This window comes from Patella vulgata, chromosome 4, assembly GCF_932274485.2.
Source record: "Patella vulgata chromosome 4, xgPatVulg1.2, whole genome shotgun sequence".
Lineage (NCBI taxonomy): Eukaryota > Metazoa > Mollusca > Gastropoda > Patellidae > Patella > Patella vulgata.
In genome coordinates, this window is record NC_065882.2 from 54,809,696 (window position 1) to 54,834,555 (window position 24,860).

General features: G+C 33.0%; 2 protein-coding genes across 7 annotated transcripts in view; one reads left to right on the forward strand and one right to left on the reverse strand.

The window, feature by feature from the left end:
- Positions 1-681: 681 nt before the first annotated feature.
- Positions 682-23,544, reverse strand: LOC126819256 (centrosomal protein of 120 kDa). Its single transcript, XM_050547192.2, has 22 exons — positions 23,400-23,544; positions 21,456-21,727; positions 20,802-20,931; positions 16,748-16,902; positions 14,530-14,721; positions 13,838-13,957; positions 13,246-13,348; positions 10,932-11,201; positions 10,440-10,514; positions 10,181-10,322; positions 9,396-9,545; positions 8,811-8,925; positions 8,360-8,427; positions 7,379-7,484; positions 6,754-6,927; positions 6,428-6,517; positions 6,035-6,127; positions 5,717-5,829; positions 5,111-5,159; positions 4,543-4,665; positions 3,661-3,905; positions 682-2,890 (listed from the first exon to the last, which is right to left on the reverse strand). Exons 1-22 carry the CDS (start codon positions 23,443-23,445, stop codon positions 2,653-2,655), a joined length of 3,069 nt encoding a protein of 1,022 aa, XP_050403149.2. The 5' UTR covers positions 23,446-23,544; the 3' UTR covers positions 682-2,652.
- Positions 23,545-23,969: 425 nt separating this feature from the next.
- LOC126819258 (casein kinase I) overlaps positions 23,970-24,860 on the forward strand; it is a 51,879-nt gene continuing 50,988 nt past the window's right edge. For 3 of the 6 annotated variants that reach the window (XM_050547196.2, XM_050547197.2, XM_050547195.2), the window contains exon 1: positions 23,972-24,513. In XM_050547196.2, coding sequence (XP_050403153.1) covers positions 24,330-24,513 — 184 coding nt within the window. In that variant the 5' untranslated portion in view covers positions 23,972-24,329. Of the gene's footprint in view, positions 24,514-24,860 lie in introns of all 6 variants that reach the window. The other 3 variants (XM_050547200.2, XM_050547199.2, XM_050547198.2) reach the window with 2 other exon arrangements.

Consider the following 24,860-nt stretch of genomic DNA (forward strand, 5'->3'; position numbering starts at 1 on the left):
ATTTTCTTATTTTTTTTCTGATACTATTTATTCAATAAATATTTACATATTATAAAAGTACACTATATAATTGTGGGATCTGAAAACAAGCCGGAGCTTATATAAATTCATCTCCGATATATAGTCAAGGAACATTATTTGGGTTGGTCGAGTTTTGTCCAAAATATTGTTTTTTTTATTTTCGACGTTTACTGCCAAATGAGCAGCAAGGAATATCGCACCGAATTGGGCTGAAACCTTTAATACAGTTTCTTTCCAAGGGGAAAAAGTATATATGCCGCTTTTACTTTTAACTAAAATCTGGCTGTCTAAAGTTATTGATACCTTGATATATACGTAATCCCATTCGATTCTATTTTGGTATAAAATATATCAATACAAGCCAATGGTATTTAATACCAATGAAGACGAATATGTCATTTTATTTATCATCTAAAATGTCGTTTTTAAATTACGACGGGAGTGTACACACACTCAGACACAATTTGGCAGAGTGTATATTTTGCCGTAGAATTCGGAAAATAGTTGACGCAGACCATTACTTTTATTTTAGACATCTTCTTACATTTCTTTTGTTGACCTTTAGTAAAGTCAATTTTTAAATAAGTTCTATTATAAATAATTATAAAACAATCCATTACCCCTTTTTGATAACAAAAAATAAACAATTGAAATCTATAATTTAATATAAATATTAGAATTTTATTTACAATAAGAAAATTGTTTAAGGTACAAAATCACAGACAACATAAAATGACTAAGCTTATATAAAGCATTCAAATGCCAAGAAAACATGCACCATATAAATTCTTAACATAATCTTTCATTTAATTTAATCATATACATACAGTTTTCATCTCTCAACAGGATTTTAGTAAATAGGAAAAAATCAATGTGAAATTTTTTCAAATTCTAAATTTACTGTAAAACCCCACAAAAAGAAAAGATTTTTTAAACACAAATGATAGCATCGTAAATTTTAACCATAAAATGCCAGTATAAATTTTTTATCATATATTCTTTGACAGTCGAGATCCTAATTATATCATCAACAATATATTTTACCAAAAGTAAATGATATAGTATTATTGTAAGGCACCCACCATTGTCATGCAACATGCCTTACAGCAGTACATATTCATAACTTAATAACAATGTTAGTACTAACATTAATATATCTTTAAATATTTGTTTTCTTCTATCAATTACATATCAGTCTAGTCATAGTCATGGTAATAGTTTAAAGTTGTCAAATACATGTAGAAGATGCACATATATATTTAGTGGGATAAACTTATTCACTGTATTGCAATAAACATCAACATTAAAAGAAAATACGTTTAATTAAAAATATTTGTAGTTTATTATACTGTCTGAAGGTAATTTAAACATACATTATGCAAGAGCTATATCTGCCTATTGCAGGTCTGTCTTTAGGCCTGAAATGTTATCTAAATTATTAATTAGACAATAGTTAACTTATCCAGACCATAATTAAGGCTCGATGCCATCGCTGGCATGCAATATTTACTGGATTTGAATACATTTTGTGATGGATGATTTAACATCAAAATGGATAATCTAGACTTTGTTTATTATTGTACTGACTATAAACATGATGATCGAGACTAGGCCTAAAAATCAATCGCTAATATCTTGGTTCAGATTGGAGCAATTTGACTGAAATTTTCAGCACATTCTCCTTATGTTATATTTTTTTTTTAACTATTATAACGAGAACTGTCAGTTCTTTATTGGATCTCCCTTAATACCCCTTTAGTATCTTTAAATATTTGTTTTCTTCTTGCAAATGCATAACAGTTTAGTTATAGCCTGCAGAGGATGTAAATGGGATATGATCAAATGCCAGTCACACTTATAATCTTCGCTAAAATCTTTGGCTAGGCTTCTTTTCAATTTTATTGAATTCATAATGGGATATTATCTACTGCTGATATTTTGATTTAGCTTTCTTAATTACATTTTAAATAATCAATCCATGTACATCTTAACATGCATTGAGCTGTGAAAAATTTGATATTTACTGAAATTGCCAACGTTACACAGTGACTTTAAATAACTACTCATAAATCAAGTCTAAATGAAATGGACGGCTTTGTAAAATAAATTCCATTATATATGTATCAATGTATCATTAAATATTATCAATTTAATATCTCCAAATGTATCATCAAATGTGAGATTATTATCAATTTAATCTCTCCAAATGTATCATTAAAAATGAAATTATCATCAATTTAATCTATGTAAATGTATCATTAAATGTATCATTAAATCACTCCAAATGTACATATGAGATAATTATTAATTTAATCTCTCCAAATGATTATTAGATCATTTATAAAGCTACATACATCTACATTTTTATTTACATATATAGGTAATGCTGTACAATCTAATATATTCCACAGCATTCACTTCATACTATTGTCAACAAGATATTATTTTTGTTGGTACATTTCTGTTTTATCCACAGTTAAAACATTTGATTTATCGGTAGTATTGTTTCTGATATAAATTATTCCAATTTATTTAACTGACCAGCTAATTTGTCAGTCTGTCAATTTCATTCAGTGACAAATGGAATCTGAGTGACAGCCTAGCTATGCTATGTCCCAATTTCCTAAAAATCTAAGTGACTTTTTGAGACATTGATTCCCGTATTTGTCGATCTAGTTCAGCAATAATTTTATCTTGAGTTGAATAAACTCCTGTTCTAAGTAATGTATCTCTCTCTTCTATTAATCTAGTAATATGATCATCTACACTATTATCTAAATCTGTATTTAAACGTTTAACACTGCCTAGTTGGTGTATATCATTAGAATCACCAGTAACTTTCAGTTTTCCTTCCTCAATCTGTTTTAATCTGAAATGATTAATAAAACATGTTTTTTTAAATGTTGGAAAACAAATCCAAAGTTAAATAATGGAATGGTTCTTTCAAACTTATAATGGATGAAAATAATCAAAGAAACTGAGAAAGATTATCATTTGACACCCTTTATTTCTTCAACAGGATAACCTCAAGGTATTGATGTAATGCAACTATATGCCAAGATTTATTACTTTGACTCAATAAGATACAAAGTTTTCATGTTCCAATTCAAATTTCTTATCTCAGCTTAGCCAAAGCAGATAATTAAATTCATCAAATTGAGTCAAGGTATTCACCTAATGAAGATTTACACCAAGTTTGAATATTCCACCTCAATTAGAGAAAGAGATAAATGGGGTTTAACGTCCATTCGACACAAACTAGGTAGATCATTTCGGGACTAACATATGATTCAATTTTATTTCAACAACTCACCTGCACATAGGGGTCCTTAGCAGTGGGAGGAAACCGGAGGACCTGGAGAAAATCCACGAGGTTGGACAGGCGACCCTACTCCTTGTCATGTACAACCAGGGAATCGAAACCCCGCCAGCTGACTCAATGACAGACCTTTTGATACAACGCACACATGCTAACCATTCGGCTATCCAAACCCCCATGCTGACATCACAGATCACACTTTTCTTAAACATGTCTTTAGATGTAAGTGACTCTTTGAATGAATGGAATGAAAATAACATCTTAATTCAATCTCCACTACTTGAAGTTTAATTTAAAAGACCTTAATTTCTCAAACTTACTTATTTAATTCATTCTTGATGTCTTCAAGTTCCTTTTTCTCTGAGGCTACAACTTCCTTTTCTTCAGCTGCTAGATAACGTAATCTCATATGTTCTAATTCTTGTTGTTGACGTTTTAAACTGGCTTTAGCAATATCTTGTTCTTTCTGTTTTAATCTGGCCAGTTCCTTTAAAGCTCGTCCCCATTGCTGTTTATAATGTACTTTAGATTTAGTTACAGCATCTAACTTTCTCTCTAACTCAACCTGTCGGAAGATTTAAAAAATCTCAAAACTCAAATAATACCATGACCATAACACACAATGTTTTAAAAAAAAAACTTCTAACCAAACAATAAATGACAATATCTTCGTCTCATTGCCTTAAACACTGTCTATAATTATAAAGTCAATCGGACATTAACTTTAGCCTAGAGTGTTCACAAGATTTTTCAGTAATCAAGGGCCATAACTGTGGTCGTATAAAAATAGAAATTAATGTGAACTTTAGGTCAACAGAACTTGAATTTCATAATTTTTGGACCAATTTGCTTTTTAATAAATCAACTTTTTATTGTGTCTGGTCTGAAAAGTCTAGTCTAATATTGCAGTTTTTATTGGGGTTTTAACAATAACAAACTATTATCTTTTAGTCTGTAATAATGGGGTTTTAACACAAATAAATTATAACCTTTTAATCTGTAATATTGGGAATTAAACAGAAACAAACTATAACCTTTTAGTCTGTAATATTGGGACTTTTAACAGAAATATACTATAACCGTTTCAAAATGTAATGAAATCGGGTTTAACATCCTACAATTCTGCACCAACCGGACTAATGAAGACTGATCAACCATGTAAAATTATATAAGATATTGGGTATCAGGACATCATAACCTACCTTTTCTAATGTTAATAAGTTAATCTCTGATTGCAGTCTAACTTCAGGTTTAGTATTTTGTTGTTCTTTATAAATATTAAATTCTCTTTCGATATTTCTATATTTTTTTTCAGCTTCTAATACCTAAAAAAAAAAAAAAATTTTCTTTGAAATCTGAACGTAAAATCAATCAATTTTCTAATGATCTACATCAATAAAATACACTTTTTGAACCGGAACTGGGCCCTAAGCGCTACTCATCTTCTTGTTCTTCTATGGGATTACAATGTTTGAAGAAAAATCTAAGGCTTTGCCATTTCAAGTGCGACATGGAATTTGGCAAGCTTGTTCCTTGGACAATTGCACATTAATTGACAAAACCTTGATTCTTAAGGGGACATCACAGTTCCAAGATGGCTATATATACATGTAGATGAGTGCTATTTTTAATTAAACTACTAATGTTTCACATACAGAAAGAAACAACAATTCATAGGGCCTATTTATGACATACTGGCAATTCTCAGGCTGTCCTTCATTTAATGTCCGCAGCCAAAGATTTCAATATTATATTAAGTGCATTACTTACCTCTCCTTTATGTCTTACAATCAGATCTTCTAACTCTTTTACCTTCATTCTAAATTACAAAATAAATACTAATTAAAAGGTAAGCATGACCTGGAAGATACAGTTTAGTTATATTCTAGACATTTAACTAGGCATTACAAAGAAAAAACACCCATTTCTGATAACTGAGGGTTTTTGTGTAAAATATAAGTTTTATGTAGGATAACTTCCATGCCTGTACAATGCATGCAATAAAAAGGATAAAATTTGGTTGTGTTTGGTATACTGATAACGGGATCTGGACTACATCCATGACTCAAATCTATTCTGATGAATTTATATCTTCAAACACAACATAGTCAAATTTTTCACACACACCAAAAATTCATTGCAAACCAACAGGGATGGGTTAAATATAAGAGATGTCCATTTATTAAGTAGTGAATAAAATTGAAGGATATTTATTATCAATAAACTATATCATCTCTTATTCAAACCCTAGGTAAACAAAAGATGGGAGTTTCTATACATACGTTCCCTTTTTTTCAAATACTAAAATCGACATTCAAATGTTTTATAGATTTGTATACATGATATGAAAGAATCTTCAACAGAAATCCAGCTTACTTTTCTAATTGTACTTGATGATCACAATCTAGTTTTAATCGATTTGAAGCTTCTTTAAGTTCTTGTAATTTACGATCATGTTCTCTTTTTAAATCTGTTTTCAGTCTCATCACCTACATACAATAAAACAAAGACAATATAATATGATTAAACATTTTAATAAATTGTAAATTTTAAATCCTATTTCAGACAGATATTTCAAGGCAAAGATAAAAACCCCACTAAATATTGTTAGAAACAGACAGAAATTGGATTGATGTCTACATCACTTTCCGACCAGGGCATAAAAATATTTAGGTTATCATTATCAATACAAACCTCATGTTCATTGGCAGCCAACTGCTTTTCTCGTTTTTCCAAATCTGTCAAAGTTTTTCTCAGTTGTTCTTCTAACTGGGTATATTCTGTTACCTATAGATAAACTCTTATTTATTATGATTGTAATAACAATGAAGGCGCTATGCTTAAGCATTGAAAGATAAATCTAAAGAATATTGCTTTCACGATTTCAGTTTTCGAAAGTATTAAACCAGGAGTAATTATATTTCATTTAAAAGATCTTAGTATCAAGGTAAAACATATTGTTGAAAATGTTGAATCTGCAATATTGCTTACTATAGCGTTTTCTAAAAGATAGTTTTAGTTTAGTCATCTGATATCATCTTAGTTAATTAGTCAAAAGAATATTAGAAATTTGTTATCTTTCATTACCTTTTTCTGCATTATAACCTCTCTTTCTGTATCTCTTTTCTTCCATTCTTCACCTAAAGCTTTCATATAGGACATTTCTCTCTGTTTTAACTGCAATCAAAGAGAAAGAATTTTAACTCTAAAGCTACACTTAAAGTCCAAGTTTTCAAAATGCAAGTATGCAAAATGTGAAAAATTAGCTGATTTACATTAAAAAAAATTGAGCTGAATCAACAGATTTATTCACTAAGCTTATAATACATCAGGAATTTTTTGTTTTCAAGACTATCTTTACCAATGTAATATATTATTTTTACTCATTCACAAGGTGATCGTTCATATCCTACCTGTAGCTCAAATGCATGTTCCTGATTTTCTTTCCACATCTCTAGTTCCAATGCAGCCTGATATTCAGCTGTTTGTCGTGGTGATACATGCTGCTGTATATTGTTTTGTTGATAGTTATTATCGTCTATTATGGAATGATTGCCTGTTTGATACTGTACATTAGAAGTCTGATGCTGAAAGTAAGAGATAAATTATGACAATGCTTAATAAACTGATTATTTTATATTAGAATCAATTAGATGACCATATTACTAATACTAATGTACATAATATGTTTAAATGACGAATGTACATAATAGTAAGTCTGATTCCAGTATATTTAAAACTGTAATAATCTTTGTACATGAATAAAGTACAGAATATGAAGCATATCCCTTTAATGGTTTGATGCATATTTAGTGCAATAGGAATCCCTTGCAAACTACAATATAGTGAAAGAGAGAGAGAGAGAAATGGGGTTTAATGTACACTTGACACAAAATAGGTCATTTTGGGACTAACACATGGCTTATTTTTATTTCAGTAAATGCTTGGCATGCCAAATTAAACTAAAATTCACATGAATCCTCGGCATACTTCAAACAGTACACTGCACTCAACATGAACAAAACATGAAATACCTACCTTAATATGTTGTTGTTGTGTTGTAGTTACTATCTGTTGTTGAGGTAATGGTCCCCAATCTTCTAACACTAACACCACAAATAATTCACCATAGTGTTCACTCATACTGAAAATGTAAGTTTTTAACTTAATATGTATGACAGTTATACCAATATCTATGATAGTTATATCTGATTTCTTTTTTACAATTCTCTAGAAAAGGATATCCTATAGCAAGAGTGTTTGTACTAAAATCTCATGTGCTAACCAAAATGTTGGGGGGAGCATATCAACATCAGATGCCTTGAGTATTTAGAGTTTCTTTTCAATCAATCAAAAATGAAGAGGTAAAATTTGAAAATATTGTTAGAGCGATTTTGTTAATCATGTGAGATTGAATGAATGTAAAACTTAGTGACTGCCTGTGGTGGAGAAGAAAGAATACTGAGACGTAATCCTCATCCAATTCCCAAAAGCAATAAGGGCAAAGTATAATTAGAATATAGCTATATGTGGATCCCAATGTTTAAAAGTTAAACAAATACTGTGTTATAATTCTCTATTTCATTAAACTAATCAATCTATCAGTCATCAATTATATCATTAACAGAACAATGCATTCCATGGTATCAAAGCTACTCTGTCTATTCGAGAATTTATCTACAGATGATGAATTTCAATGTTATTTAGAATATATATCTGATCAAGAATTGTCTGTTTTGTCTATATTTATTTTGGCCTAAAAGTTAACGTTAGTGTCTATATCTTTTATGGTCCTCCACTTTCAAATTTTAATTACAAATTTTAACACTGGGTAGGTTCACAAGATGGTCTGGTACAAAAACAATAATAAAACTACAGTTGCAGTTCGTATGTCTATGATTAATTCAATGAGTGGACTTGAAGGTGGCAAAAGTTTGTTTCAACCCAATTGATCTATCCTTTTTGGGCTTAGAACTTTTCAGCCAGCCCTTGTACACACATTGAAACTGTAAAACTTACCCATTAGCTTTTATAACATAGATTCTATCACTATGTTCTTGTCTTGTCCCATTTACACCTGTATCAGACTGTAAATAATATTATAATGTGGTTAAATACTATCATAACTGATCCTATGGTTGATGTCGTTATTAAACTCTAATCATTTTATGTTCTTGAAAGGAATTTACAGCTCTATGTGATATGAACCATACAGTGGAACAGCAATAATTATTTATAATTAGCTAATTATTAGCAACCTCTCTCTCTGCAACCAATTTGAAATTTGAAAAAGCTTTGTATATCTTAATAATCCAAACAATACATACAAATTCCAAAAAAATCAGATGATATGCATAAAACATTTTAAAAAGTTGAATGATAAAGTCTTTCTAGTGTTTATGAGGAATTATGGATAATAGATGAACAAGTGGACATCAAAGAAGGAAGCAGAAACAAAATGATATCATACCACAACTCTTTTTCTATCGACAGGTAACACATCAGGTATTGGTAATCTAGCTGTTGCTAGAAGACGATCTTTAGTATTTTCATCTCGACTCCATACTTCTACTGTTAGTGGAACTCTACAAATACATAATAAACAATATAACAATAATAAATTTGCACCATCAACCCACTATCAATTCTAATGCTTTGTTGAATATAACAGCTTATTTTCTTATTTATCAAAATACCCAATGTATACACATGGTTTACACTTGCATGACAAATTTAAGATTATTTCTAAATACATGTACCACTTTTCGACTCATTTGGACAAAATTGGCCCAATAAGGTCTTGAGGGATTTGTGTTGTTGTTGACAAAATTCCTAAGGAGTACAAACTTCTAGAGATAACAACAAAGTAAATCACACTTACACAGATTAAATATCCACAAACATCAATACTTTTATCAAAAAACATTTTTGTCCAAAAAATATCTAAATCAATCATTCTTCAAGATTAAATGTCTTTCCATACTCAGATGTACCTAATTACATAATAACAAGAAATATATGTGAACAATGTGGATTGTTGTGCCTTTAAACTCACCTCTGAAATGTTTCTTCTATTTGTCTAGGAGAACAAGCGAAATCAAAAGCACAAAATGATTGAGGAAGAAGAACTTCCATTCCTTTTCTAACATCAACTGGTGGATGAGTTAAAATTGGTGCAGCACTTCCAAAGAAAGGATATATGTATCTGTTGAAAAACAACAAATTAAATTCAGTCTGATAGATATATTCTTAAAGATGCATTATGAAAGCTCTAAATCTGCCTATTCCATGTCTTTTTCTGTCTTTAAATAAATTATTATTCAAACCCAGCAAGCCCATATCAACTCTCTGGGCCATCGGATGGCTATGATTTTAAGCAGAGTTAGACCATATCCAAATCTCAATGACATCTGATACTTGAGATTTTTACTAAATTAGAACGGTTCGCCATTTAAAAATTTAATTTAAAAATGGGAAAGAGAGGCTAAGTCTCGAATATACCAGTGCCCTGGTTACCACAATGCACACATTATGGCAATACTACAAAAAGTGATAACATGGCTCAGAATAGAGGAATTTGAATGAAATTTTCAACATTTTCACTTTACATTATCTATTTTTGATCTATTATAGCAAGAATAGTCAGCTCTTTATCTAAATAATGTATCTTTAAGAGTTTAACGATAAAATAGATATGCATCTAAAAAAATCTAAACATTTCAAATAAGGTCGCCTCCCATAATACAGACTAATGCATGACCAAACTCTGGTTGCACTAAAAAAATAAAGTGCAAAGAATATCATGTGAAAGGGTTGGTGTATATTGTGGTATTTACCTACCTGAGGAATACTGATTGGGTGTTGGTGGATGTTGTATCTTTAATGCTACGTAAATCAATGGAGAATGAAAAATGATGAGATTGAGGGGGCACAGCCAAGGCAGCAGGTGGGAATCTCAAATCATTACTTCTTAGCTCTCGACCTAGAATGTAAAATTCAATGTAACAAAAATCAACCAGTTTCGAGATCCAATCTATTGAATTGCAATTTCTTAATCTATTATTATTATAGTCACTTAATTAAAATTTCTAATAATTACCTGGAGAAAGTGAGGATCTTTTGGGACTGCGAGATCTTGTTTTGGGTGATGAGGTTGGACTTGTATTTTTAGCAGCTGAAAGAAAAAAAGGAAATCTATCTTGAACTACTTGAAGGTGAAAATTTTGTTGGGAAGCGTCAACATATCTTTTATACCTGTTGTGGATATAAATTTTAGTACCATCCGAACCTCTACAAACACTTTATTCTCAGCTCTGTAACCATTAGGGCCGTCCAGTGATAATAACGATTGAAAACTGCAAGTGATTCTACACCAGGACTTAAACCCAAGACTTATTTGAATATAGAGTCCAGTTCTCTACTAACCACATAATCCTAGTGACCCCAGTCCCTTGAACTTTAAGATAATTACCCTTGAAATGTGATATCTGCACTTCTATAATTCATCTAATTTTTATGGTCAAAATGGGATTTCAGATGAAATAAGACTGATTAATGGGAAAGTACAAACAAAAATAGACTCTGAACATACCTCTTTGAGCTAATTTTTCACCTAAACTGGCAGATTCTTTAGATTTTTCATCTTCAAAATCATCTGAATAGTTTTCACCTGAAGGTTTTGATTTAGATTGTTGAGCTGTAGGTGAGCCATCACGTTTCTCTTTACCTTTCCCATCTTTTTTAGTTTTTGACTTGAGTTTAGGTGATGACTTAGGACTGGGTTGAGCTTTAGCTTTAGGGGAGCCTTGAACATTAGTGTTTGTATTTGAATTTCCTTCTAATTCCCTCACTGGAGACTTTACTACCTGTAAATGTAAAGAAATTATTGTATTATATGTTTAACTTCATGATGAAAAACATGTTAAATTCCATAAATAAATTTGAAATTCATGCAGATATAAACAAATCCACTGTGATCGTTAAAAACAATCTTTGATAAAATTATAATATTATTGACCATGGATTATATAATAGGGTTCTTATATAGCGCTAAACTCCAAACAATAAAGTCTGCTTAAAGTGCACACAAAGTCAAATCTAAGTTACTTTAGGGTTTGTTTTTAATATTGAGAAAACAGGAATATCTTTAATTTAGATTTAAATCTTGAAAATGTTGGAGCAGATTTTAAAGCTAATGGGAGGGCATTCCACTTCAAAGCCGCTTTAAAACTTCAAATGATTTAAAACCAAAGTTTTCCACTTTGATACTGTAAGATAATGTTGCAATTGGGAATCGCAGGTCGTATTGACTAGTAGGGATGAACAAGTTCCTTTAAATACGAAGGAGTATTTCCATGAAGGCACTGATACACAACTGTTAAAATCTTGAAATATATCCTTTCACTTACGCGCGGGCAATGCAGAGAATTTAGTACTGGAGATATACTAGAATGTTTTGGAGATTTGAAAACTAATCTGGCTGCAGAATTTTGTATCTTCTGTAGTTTTTGTAATAATTCAGACGAAATGCCAGTAAGAAGACTGTTACAGTAATCTAATTTACAGTACCGGTAATCTAATTAATGATTTACTTCACCAACTCCAACGTGATCTACTGACATTTTGGAAATTTGTGATGATGGACCTATGAGTGTGGCCTCTGACTTGTCATCGTTCAGTTTTAATTTATTGCATGACATCCAGAACTTTATATCAGCAATGCATGCTTGAATGTTATTCAGGCTTCAATAATGTTAAAGTACATAGGCAAGCTCTCAATTAGCTGAGTGTCATCAGCATATTGATGGTGTGACAGTTGAAAACCATTTATAATCTGGCCTGGTTGACTAGTATACATGGTAAAAAGAATTGGGCACAATATGTCTCAGTGTCTCAGGCAGACAGATGCTGAATGTGAGTCTCTGATAATAACAGACTGGCTTATGCCTGATTGATACGATGAAAACCAGTTTAATACCATAACGTCTAATCCACACTCATCACAGACACAGGTGATAAGAACATTAGGATCAATAGTGTCAAATACAGTGGATAAGTCCAGCAATATCAACAAAATTACATTTCCTTTATCAACAATTGTATTAACTTTATTAAGCACACAATTCAGAGCAGTTTCTGTTCCATGGAATGGTTTATAGGCTGATTGAAATTATTTGAGTATAACTATAATACTCCATAAGACGGATATTTACAGCTCTTACAAGACAGGTTGGATACAAGTCTGTAATTCTTCTATTTATGATCCAATCTAAAGTGTGACCAGATTTATGTGTAAAAGAAATGACATGTTATGGGAATCAAGAAGCTGGATAATTCTTTTAGTAAGAGGCTTCTCTAAGTTTTCAAAATGAATATTGAAATCGCCTAAAATGACAAGGTCACCTTTTATAGTTTGAGTTTCATCGATAAGAGAAGAAAGATCTTCATAACACATTGAATCTGTCAGCTTATTGGTATTAGATGGTGGAGGACAATAAACACATAGAAATTTAATTTAGTGGTTGCAATGAATGAGATTAAGATCTAATAATTCCAGGGATGAGAATGTGGATGAAATGGTGCTTGAAAATTCTACTTCTGGACTCTTCTTATACAGAACAGCTGAAGAATGTAAACGTGGGACATGTCGAAACTTGTAAGATGTTGGTGAAAATTGGTTATTTTTGTTTCATTGCCACAGTCACGTAACCAAGACTCAGTGATAAACAATAAGTCAATATCGTCTTCGATAACGTTATCAGAGATTTCAGTAATTTGGTTTCTAACTACTCATACTCATCGTATAACATGTATTATCTACAAGTTAAACTTATTTTGTTTTCTCCATATAAATTCAAAAAGTTATCAATCCTTGAAAGACAGTAAAAAGAAGAAAGTAAATAAACCTACCATATCTTCTCTTTTTAAAACAACTGAAATACCAACAGAAGGCTTCATATTATCAGGAACAGGTCCTATCTGTTGTTTGGTCTTGTTAGGTGGTACAAGCTAAAATTATGGAAAACAATTACAAATTCATGATCGTGTAACAAGATTGACCAAGGAAATGAACCCATTAAACTACACATGCTAAAGTCTTTGATCTTCAAGTTTAAAACATACATGTCTAGAATTAAATAAACAGACAGCTTTATGGATAACATTCACTAGGTTTATTAACTGCAACGTTTCAATGAGGATACTCTAACCATTATCAAGCAATGAGAGTATCCTCATTGAAACATTGCAGTTAATAAACCTAGTGAATGTTATCCATAAAGCTGTCTGTTTATCATATATCGCTTTCACTAAATGCCTTTAAAAGATAATGTCTAGAATTACAAATAAACCATATAAAGTCTCTACCAATAAAATTGCTTATCACTCTGCTTACCCTGAGCAGAAAATGCTCATTATCGAACCATATAAAAGACGAATGTGCCGGTCTTGATTACAGATAGATCACATCATTTATAAAAATATTTGAATTTTACATACTTGATATACTCCTTCTAAACTAATTGGTCTCATATAAATTTCAGAACTACCCTTCTTCAACAAAGTCTTCAGTGATACTTCACAACTACCTAATGACTGGTCACCACAGCACAGATGAAACTTAAAAGCAATATGGAATGCATAAAAATACTGATGATAATGCTGTTGGAAAATTATGAAATGGAATGAAAATAGGTTTAATGTCCTACTTTTCTGCAACAACGGGGCTAATGAAGATGGGCTTATGTCATGCAGTGTTCTATGAGGAAAACTTTGTCCGTAGAGTGGTGCTATTGAATTCCAACTGCCCAGGGGTCTTTATGTGCATGCCACTTGGTTTTTTGCCCATCTGAACGACTAGCCACCATTCCTTGACGGGCCCACCATTCTGCACAACAGACAAGGGGAAATCATGGCTGAATGTCATGAGAAACTCTCTTAATGAACATCAGGAGTGAACCTGAGACCTCCTGGTTAGCAAGCCAACACCTTACACACTGAGCCACTGCGGCTCCGGAAGTTTCAGAACCTGTCCACCAATTTTTTTCAACAGCTATCCCTGAACTCAAACCCTGGTTCAGTACACATGATTAAAGGTGATGTAATTGGTGGGCAGATTCTGGTTGATTTTGGTCTAAGGTAAATCTTACAAGTAACCAAAAAACAAGAGATTAAATTCTAACACATTTTACCTGTATGCCTGGTTGATTTGACAAGAAAGTTCTAAGTACTTCAAAACTTGACCGAACTTTAACTGAAGCTCTTTCTGCAGGGAAATTTGTATTGATAAGATCTGTAAAGGCTTCGTTTGTTACATCATTACCCAGTAAAGAATAGTAGAAAAAATAGGAAGTGGCTGATAATGGTTGGTTGGATGGAATAAGCTGAAATGTAATCAGGTGCTGTAGTAGAAACGATTGTATTTATAATATCATGTGGTGCCAGGTAAAAATATGAAAGTTTTGTATTTTCATCGGCGCCTGTCCCATTGTTTAAAAACATAATTAGAAATGCTAAAGCAACATGTAAGGAAACAAGCAAACAGTGACACTGATGTTCCCCGCCGAAATCCCAATATAAATAGATGACACATATTAATTCATTGAACTTCTTCAAAAGTATCAAGCAATCAAACTGATTATCTATACTTAGTCTAAACATAAAATGTTCATGATCAAACTCAGTCAATGGTAGTGAAACTATACACTAAGTTTCATCACTCTCCATCAGTTAGAATCAGTGATTCTCAACGGCACACTAAGAAAATGTGAAAAACCATGTGATCCCAATAAAGAGAGAGAGAGAGAGAAATGGGGTTTAACGTCCACTCGACACAAACTAGGTCATTTCGGGACCAACATAAGGTTTAGTTTTATTTACATAATTCGCTTGCGCGTAGGGGTCTTTAGCAGTGGGAGGAAACCGGAGGACCCGGAGAAAACCCACGAGGTTAGACAGGCGAGACCCTACTCCTTGTCACGTACAACCGGGGATTCGAAACCACACCAGTTGACTCAATGACAGACTTAATGATACAGCGTGCACACGCTAACCATTCAGCCATCCAACCCCCCGATCCCAATAAAGCATTCACTGGTGTCTACTGGTAAGTTCATAGCTGTGTTTTTCTTTATTTAGTTTGATTCATTATATGTGTCTATGACTAGTCTGTATCTACGGTTGTATACCGTCTATGACTTACTATGTTTTTATTTTGCAAATTTCAAATATTTTTCATGTATATTTAGTCAAATGTGCTGCTACTTTTTCATGTGTTCCAAGGTGTGCCATTGGCCAAAAACGGTTAAGAACCACTGAGTTAGATTGAAAGTTATCTTGTCCCAAAGTATCGACCAATGAAATTGCTCAGCTCTACTTGCAATGAGCAGAAAATGCTCATTATCAAACTTAGTCAAGGTATTGATGTAATGAAACTATACACCAAGTTTCAGAGAGAGAGAGAGAGAGAGAGAGAAATGGGGTTTACCGTCCACTCAACACAAGCTAGGTCATTTCGGGACAAACGTATGGTTCAATTTTATTTCAATAATTCGCTTGTGCGTAGGGGTCTTTAGTAGTGGGAGGAAACCGGAGGACCCAGAGAAAAACCACAAGGTTGGACAGACGACCTTACTCCTTGTCACGTACAACTGGGGATTCGAAACCACGCCAGTTGACTCAATGACAGGCCTTATGATACAGCACGCACGTGCTAACCATTCGGCCATCCAACCCCCCCACCAAGTTTCAAGACTCTCACCTAATTAGAACTAACATTATCATATTCCAAAGCATCAACCAATCAAATTATTTATCTCTGCTTACCCGAAGCAGGAAATGCTCATCTTCGAACTCCATCAAGGCATTCACCTAATAAACACCTACACTAAGTTTGAACATTCTAGCTCAGTTAGAAGGTCAGTTATTGTGTCCCAAAAGGTGTGACAGACAGACAGATAGACAGATTTTAATAGTCCGCTGCTTTCTTCGAAAGGCGGAAACAATATATTTTGTTATCTATACAAGAGAGTTTTTTTGCTTTGTGGCTTTGTTCGCAAAACGGATGAACTTATAAATAACCAATTTTTTTTCCAAAAGGAATTAAACGGTGCTTTTCATTTTGTAATTTGTGCAGTATTTATTACTGAAATTAACAATTAATGTTAGAAACAATCTAGAACATAGCTACTTTTCTAGATCGGCCCATCACCTTATTTTTCTGGCAAAAGTCAAATCAAAACTATTTAAAAGTAAGACAGTCACGCGCAGAATGCTGGATAGCTAAGCTAGTTTTCTATAATAGGAAAGTCAAAATGGGTTCAACTACGTGAAATTGATTAACATATTCATATTTTGATATGTGTATTCAGTGTCAGTGACAAAAGTTTATCAATTTTATGATGTTCATACCTGTGCAAGATTAGAAGCATATGCAACTGTCACAGATAAAACAAACATTTCACTACATTTGTCAGCAGGTCCGATTTGATAAAACCCTTCATCTTCATCTAGAACAGGTATTAATGTCTTCAGATCTAATGCTTCTGTGTTTGTCAACTGTTCGTCTGCAATATAAAATAACATGATTGTACAAATAACTGACAATTTTTTTCATTGTAAATAGCAAATTTTTAACTTTGCTGGCAAGGTAATTTTCAACATGATAAAAACATCTGATGTCAACCATCTGCTGAATTAAAGATACATTATGTAAAAACTAAATCTGCCTATTGCAGGTCTTTATTTTGGCTTGAAACGTTTAACTTTTATTTTGACATTTATTCACATGACAAGCCAATAATAACTCTCTAGACCATCGGATGGCTGAGATTCAAATGGATTTAAACACCCACAAGATTTAAAAATTTAATGTTAAAAAAAAAACAATCTGGCAACCTGATGGCTTATCGTCTGCCAGCTTGACTTACGGAGCACTTGTTATTTCTTGTTGGTTAGGCAATTTTGGGAACATTGGGGGGGTTTAAATGTACAAATATAATAAGAGCCAAGTAAAAGCTAAAATAAGTAATTTAACTTCTGAATATAGAGTTAGGTTAAGTAAAAAAATTGCTGGTATAAGAACAAGAGAGCCTTATAAATCACAACTAGCCGTCTATAGGGTTTTAGGTATAGTTTTCCTAGAAACTAAAATTAATGACTTGTTGAATTTGCGAGATTATCGTAAAGTCATTAAATACGAGTTTAATTACAGGTTAATGAGAATAAGGCCCCTTTGCGAAAAGTGGATAAAGATATACATTAACGCTACCTATATAATTTTATGTTATTTTTGTGTCATTAAATTTTGCTTTAAAATGTATAAGCGCTATCTAATATAATTGTCTACTTTGACGCCTGCTTGTGTGCTATAACAAGTTGTTAATATGTGTAATTAAAAGCTAAGTATGTTATGATTGTCATGTTTATATAAATATAAGTAGAACATACTTATATTTATATAAACATGACAATCATAACATACTGGAGTGTAAATTCATTTGCTTGGGACATAGTTCTAGATAAATTAAATGAAATGGGGTCTAATGTCCTACTGTGGAATAAAATAGGATGTCATTCAAATAGTTAAAATTTAATAGTTTAGGTCGAAAGGTTAGATTACTGATGGTGAAATGTAAAATAACAATTTGATTGTTTTGGCAGAATTATAAAACAAAAAAGGAAATTATAAAATTATAAAATTGTAGATTACTGAGTTAAGGTGAAGAGGTCAAAGTTAGTTTGTAGATTTATAATTAAAAATAAAATAATGCTACATGTATTTTAGAATTCTGATGATTAAAGAGACACATCAAAGTTTATTACAAGTTAAATGGAAGATTAATATTAATTAAAAGTACATGTAAGAGTTAAACATATATTATGCAACTTGCAAGAGCTAAATCTGTCTATTGCAGGTCTTTCTTTAGGCCTGAAATGTTATCTAAATTATAAATTAGACATTAATTAAACTATACAGACCATTATCAACTCTAGATGGCATCGCTAGCCTGCGATCTTGAGTGGATTATGAGCTGATTTACTGCATAACTTTCCTTCACGATTTAACAATTAAATGGATAATCAAGACTATGCTGTTTATCGTACTGACTTTAGTAATGATGATCAAGGCTAGCCTGAAATTTAAACCGCTTAGTTCTCGGTTCATAGTGAATCAATTTGAATGATATTTTCAGCAAATTTCCTTTACATTATCTAGTCTAACATTATTATTTCTAAATCTTAAATTAAAGATACATTATGGGAGATTCGATAACGAGTTGGCAGTTCTCACTATAATAATTAAAAACTAGATAACGTTAAGGCAATTTGCTGAAAATTTCATTCAAATTGATCCACTATGAACCGAGAACTAAGCGAATGAAATTTCTGCCTAGCCTCGATCATCATTACTAAAGTCAGTACGTTAAACAGCATAGTCTCGATTATCCATTTAATCATTTAATCGAGAAGGAAAGTTATGCAGTAAATCGGATCACAATCCACTTAAGTTCGCAGGCTAGCGATGCCATCTAGAGTTGATTATGGTCTGGATAAGTTAATTAACTTAATAATTTAGATAACATTTCAGGCCTAAAGAAAGACCTACAATAGACAGATTTAGCTCTTGCATAATGCATGTTTAAAAGTGCAGTGTTATAATGTTTAGAGATTAGGATACTTGAAGAATTAATGAACATTTAGATTTTAGTTATGTTTTTCTGTGTTTAGGTTAAGGTGAACTTTTTTAAGACTTAGAGGTGCAGTGATGAACTTTTGGAAAGTGATTTTAGGCCTAGCCTCGATCATCAATATTAAAGTTGGTACCATAAAAAACAGTCTCGATTATCCATCTTTGGATTAAATCATGAGTGTTGTGCAGCAAATCGGATTTAAATCCAGTGAAAATCTGACAGATAAGATCGCATGGAGAGTTGATTAAGGTCTTTTAATGTTAATAAATGTCTAATTAATAGTTTATAACACTTCAGGCCCAAAGAAAGACCTGCAATAGGCAGATTTAGCTCTTGCATAATGTATGTTTAATAATATATCTTTGGCTAATTGTTGGGTTCATATACATGTATTGTGGAGAAGTCATGTCTCACGCACTTAAATCAAAATGAGTGATGGATTGATACATAAAAAGATCTATAAAACCAAAACATAGCCAATTTTAGGTGAAACCAGAATATTAAGTTTGTCACTTGTGTTGGAAAATTCCTATTGCATCATTAGTCAAGTTTAGTCCAATCATATCAGTAATTGAACAGATCCAGGGTCTTGAATAGTCTGATCTCAGCGTGATAAGACTTCAAGGCCAATGTCAATATGGGTCCTATAAAAGAGACTGCCAGGCCTTTAAGATCAGATACCATGTGGGTTGCGTAGAGATTACCATCTGAGTTCCTAGAGACTGCCACTAAATTCGGGAGAAATCACTGAGGTTCAAGAGACACTAGCTGGGTGGAGTAGACCCTACTGTTTGTAGGAGGGCCATATGTTGGCATCAATCAGTAAACTAGGGGTGGAAAGAAAGACATGTTAATTTTAAGTATTGTAGTGTAATCTATTATGCATTTGTAACCAAATGTATCCAGCTTGACATAAAAATGTAGAAACGAACTATTGCATTGTTATTCCTGGTAAGACAAAAGTCTAAACTACTGAGATGGTAAGAAGAATATACACAACATGAGTCCTAGCCAAAAGAAGAGAATTGCAAATATAACCAGAGACAATAATAGACGATCACAAGGCTATTAAAATAGCGTCACACGTTTGATGTGGGGAGTTTTTGGCTTAGTGGCTTTCAACATCTGACCAGCGACGCATAACATGCATAGTTTTACACAAAATATTCTGCAATTAAACAACTGCAAAAGAGGTTGACAGAAGATAATCCAAGAATTTATATAGGCTTCAATACGTATGGCAAATGGAAAGTAAGTAATGACGAATACATTCTGAAAATGGGTCCTAAATCAAGTTACACGATATACATGGCTTCTAAAAATAGAATTTTATATCTTGGGGTATTTCCTCGCAAATACAATGTTTTGAGAGGGATTTGAACAAAAATTATAATAGATTAATTAGTTTGAAGAGTTCATTTGAAATAGGCGGGTTGGATGGCCGAATGGTTAGTGCGCGTGCGCTGTATCATAAGGTCTGTCATTGGGTCAACTGGCGTGGTTTCGATTCCCTGGTTGTATGTGACAAGGAGTAGGGTCGCCTGTCCAACCTCGTGGGTTTTCTCCGGCTTGGTCCTCTGGTTTCCATCCACTGCTAAAGACCCCTACCCGCAATAGAATTATTGAAATAAAATTGAACCATATGTTTGTCCCGAAATGACCTAGCTTGTGTTGAGTGGACGGTAAACCCCATTCCTCTCTCTCATCTGAAATACAAAACCCTTTTTTTTTCCAAATTGAAAGTGATCAATGAGATATGGATTTCAAAATACCTGACTGCTGAGCTTTAATGACATTGATATTATCATTCGACCCTTGATCTTCATCCAAATACAAGGCTAATCTGATTTCTGGTTTTAATTTGTGATACTTGCTGTGTAGTAAAGGATACCATTTGGCACACTATGAAAGAATAAAAACAAATAAATCAATTAAAGAATTCAAAGATAGGTTCCCAAAATAACTAGATGACACTCTTTTTATCTTTTTATAAGGCATCAAGCAATCAAATAAAATCCTTATCAGTCTGTTTAACCTGGCTAGAAGGTGCTCAGTATAGAACTTAGTCAAGGTACATGCATAGATGTAATGAAAAAAACACACCAAGTTCCATCACTCTCAGTGTTTCAAGTCGCAACTAACCAAATTGCTTATCACTCTGCTTAACCCTAGAAAAAACGGTAATTAATGACCTCAGAAGCTATTGTGTTCCAAAGCAGAAGCTATTGTGTTCCAAAGCATCTGTAAATCAAATTGCCCAGTCTAAGCAGAAAATAATCATCATTGAACTTGGCTGGTCCCACACTGAAACAAATTGTTGTATAGGTACTATTGATAGTTTCTAAAGGCCAACATCAAGTCCATAAGATTTAGGAGCAGAAGCTGAACTATTCATGTAGGAATAATCTTGACAATGTTGAACATACTTGTTTATTTGCAGTGGCTGATCGTAGATCTAAAACCACATATCCTATCAGTTCTTTGAGAGTGCTATGGGCATCATATGCATAACACTGGATTTTAATGGATGCTCTTTGAAGCCTGTGTTGTTGTAAAGACTTTTTGTCTAATTCCCATGCTAGTTCTTGTGTAAAATCAGGATTTTCAACATGATCAACAGGGTCAGTAGCTAATAATTCTCCATCAAACTTAGCTTCAGCAATGATTTTATGCTTAGTTCTCCGTGGTAATCGCCTTCCTGAAGTACAAAATAAAGAAATTTATTTAACACTAACAGGACAATCACCAACAATATAAGTCTTTAATACATCAACTTATTAGATTCCATATTCTACTGTGACCACTTGTGATCAATTTTACATTTGATTTGATTGATGTACACATGTAGTTAGGCGTACGCAAATTATTTTATGTCATGTCTGTATGTTGGTTATACACTCTCTTCAGATGCAGTGAGTTAAAATAAACCCATGTAAAAATGTTCAAAAATCAGAACCTACAAAGGTTTGGAATATTGACCCTCTACTGGCTACAAACCAACAAAATAGCCATATGAATAGAAGGCTTGTTACTGTTAAACTGAGGGAAGATTAGAAGGCTGTCAGATTTACAGTTGTTAATTAATTAATGTCACAGGGCCGTTATGGAAGAACACACCAAAGACATGTAAGATTCTTTATTTCAGGCTACTCAATATATGGTCTTAAATGACCTCCAAAATAACAATTTACACCAAAATATACAATATTCTGGAAAATAATATTATACATAATACAAATAGTAATACCAGTACACCACTTTAAATTATAGCAGTTCATACTGTAAGCTTATGTAATCTTAACATTCAACGTGTGGTCGAATACTGCTGTTCCATACATATGAAATATGTGATCGAATATGGTACACTTGTAAATGTGTTTATTTCACATGTCTATCTGCTATGATGGTGTACAGTGAGTGGATCAAGGCAAATTGAATATCCAATCAAATCATTCAAACATGACGGACACACCCAAACTTACTAGCAAGAGAGAGAGAAATGGGGTTTAATGTCCACTCGACACAAACTAGGTCATTTCGGGACAAACATATGGTTTAATTTTATTTCAATAATTCGCTTGCGCGTAGGGGTCTCTAGCAGTGGAAGGAAACCAGAGGACCCGGAAAAAACCCATGAGGTTGGACAGGCAACCCTACTCCTTTTCACGTACAACGAGGGAATCGAAATCACGCAAGATGACTCAATGACAGACTTTATGATACAGCGCGCACACGCTAACCAATCAGCCATCCAACCCCTCTACTTACCGGCAAAGAACAAACTACGGGCAACCTCAAAACACAATAATAAAACATGTTAGCGCAATATTATTAGTACAAGTATTAACCCTGCGACACTAGTATACAAACCCTGTTTATCAAGAGTGCATTTGTTTGTAAACGGGTCAAACATAACAGCGCCGTACTGAGAACTATACTACTGATGTGGGGTCGTCTCTGCACCAATCTCAGTACAAATACTTTAATACCACACGATTAAATTTTCACAGTGTAAATGCTATTTCTTTAATACTATCGCCACCTGGAACTGTTCCGAGTACAGTACTGTAGAGATGTACACTTATCGAGGTTAAGCGACAGTCACAGTGTAAACGAAGCTAATGACACTGACAGTGAAATTGGCTGACTGAACCGTAACTCACAGATCTTGAAGGAAATTTAAATATCATACATTGGTTGAACATCTCATAAAAAATAAAAATTTACGATCAGAAAAATTGGAAAAAGTAACGACCTTAGAAAGAAGGGCGCCCCAATACAAACGAGAACAGACATGTCAACAAATAATATTATAATTATCGGTATTCTTTTTTGCAGTAAACAACAATCTAACACATTTTAAGACATACCCTCAAGAACTGAAATCACCACAAGGTGTTTCTCTTTCTCTCCCATTATTTTAGAATATCGGAATTTGTTTTACAAAAACAAACAATTAATCAAATATGTACAGACAAAAATATTTTGAAAACGTCCGCCATGCTTGAAAATAGGTTATGTTGACACGGAAGTGACGACAAAGTAAATCAGCTGATTTTATTTTATCATAATTATTATGTTATTTTCGTATCTTGGTGTAAGACTAAACTCTTTATTAAGAGGGTCGTTAGAATGGATGAAGGATTGAATCAAAACGCCGTTTTAGGGTTACGGAAAGCATTTCCATCGTGGTTGTTAGTAAATAACAACAAAGTCTTGGTAACGAATAATGACATGCGCAAAACTCACCGGAATAGAAACCACATCTTCCGGCAAATATCTACCCGGTTAAAAAAGTAGGGCGAAGTGTTAACGAGCTTCTTTTGGTATATCGACGATCCTGGATTCATATTATATGTATACGAATAATGCCTATCGTTATCCCACATAGTATCCAGCATATCGAATAATGGAATAGTATATTTTACATAAGTTGCTTTTCGCGTAGGAATCGTCCCCACCTTTGCAGTTCTTCTGTATATTTTTCTCGTAAGAGTCCGGCTAAATGAATGTTGATTTATTTCTGGAATTCGGAAACAAATAATGTAAATACGAAATGGGACAAGGGTTTGGCTTTTTAGATACTTAACAATATGTTTACTGACTTCAAGAAGCCTACTAAAGTGGAAAAAAATGATTTTAAAGGGGGCTTTTGGAGATCGTCAAATTACTAAAATTAGCTCATTTTCACTCGCTCTGACTTCAGCAGTCAGACTCAACAGTATAAGTCTGGTGGAAAAACTGAACTTGGTAGTGAACTGTCAGTCATTTTATTGTGTTATTTAATAATCTAACTTACAATGAGTACTCCTAAACGGGAATATGAAAAAACAGACGAAACAACAAGACGGAAATCTAGTGCAAGAGGTTTGCACAATACAAGCAGACAAAGTACAGCCACAAATTCAAGTGTATTGATGGTGGGGCCAAATTTCCGTGTGGGAAAGAAGATTGGTTGTGGAAATTTTGGCGAGCTGCGACTTGGTAAGCATAAGCTTAAGCCAATGATGTTGGCATTGGATTTTGATGTATGTATAATAAACTCTGACAGTGAGTGACACTGCAAAATGTCTGCCAATCGTACAATTAACTCTGACACCATCAAAATTTATGGCAATAGATTGAATAGTAATGACCGGTGACACTCATAAGACATATGACAAAATACTATACTTCAGTTATAAGTTTCTTGGTGGCTATGTTGCTTTTTGTACAAATAAAAATAGATCCGTCAATATAAGACCCACATGTAATATACCAGGTAGCACAATGCTTCGGTCCTGCGACCTTTCAATTCATACTCAACAAAAACAACTCTTCGGACTTCCTTG

What these genes read in the sequence shown, in the direction of transcription:
- LOC126819256 (XM_050547192.2), bottom strand. Translation starts at nt 23,445, where the DNA reads ATGGGAGAGAAAGAGAAACACCTTGTGGTGATTTCAGTTCTTGAGG. An exon ending in GTTTAGAAGGAGTATATCAA is followed by an intron (nt 13,349 to 13,837) that starts GTATGTAAAATT and finishes CCATAATTTTAG; the next exon opens with CTTGTACCACCTAACAAGAC. An exon ending in TCGATAGAAAAAGAGTTGTG is followed by an intron (nt 8,428 to 8,810) that starts GTATGATATCAT and finishes TATTATTTACAG; the next exon opens with TCTGATACAGGTGTAAATGG.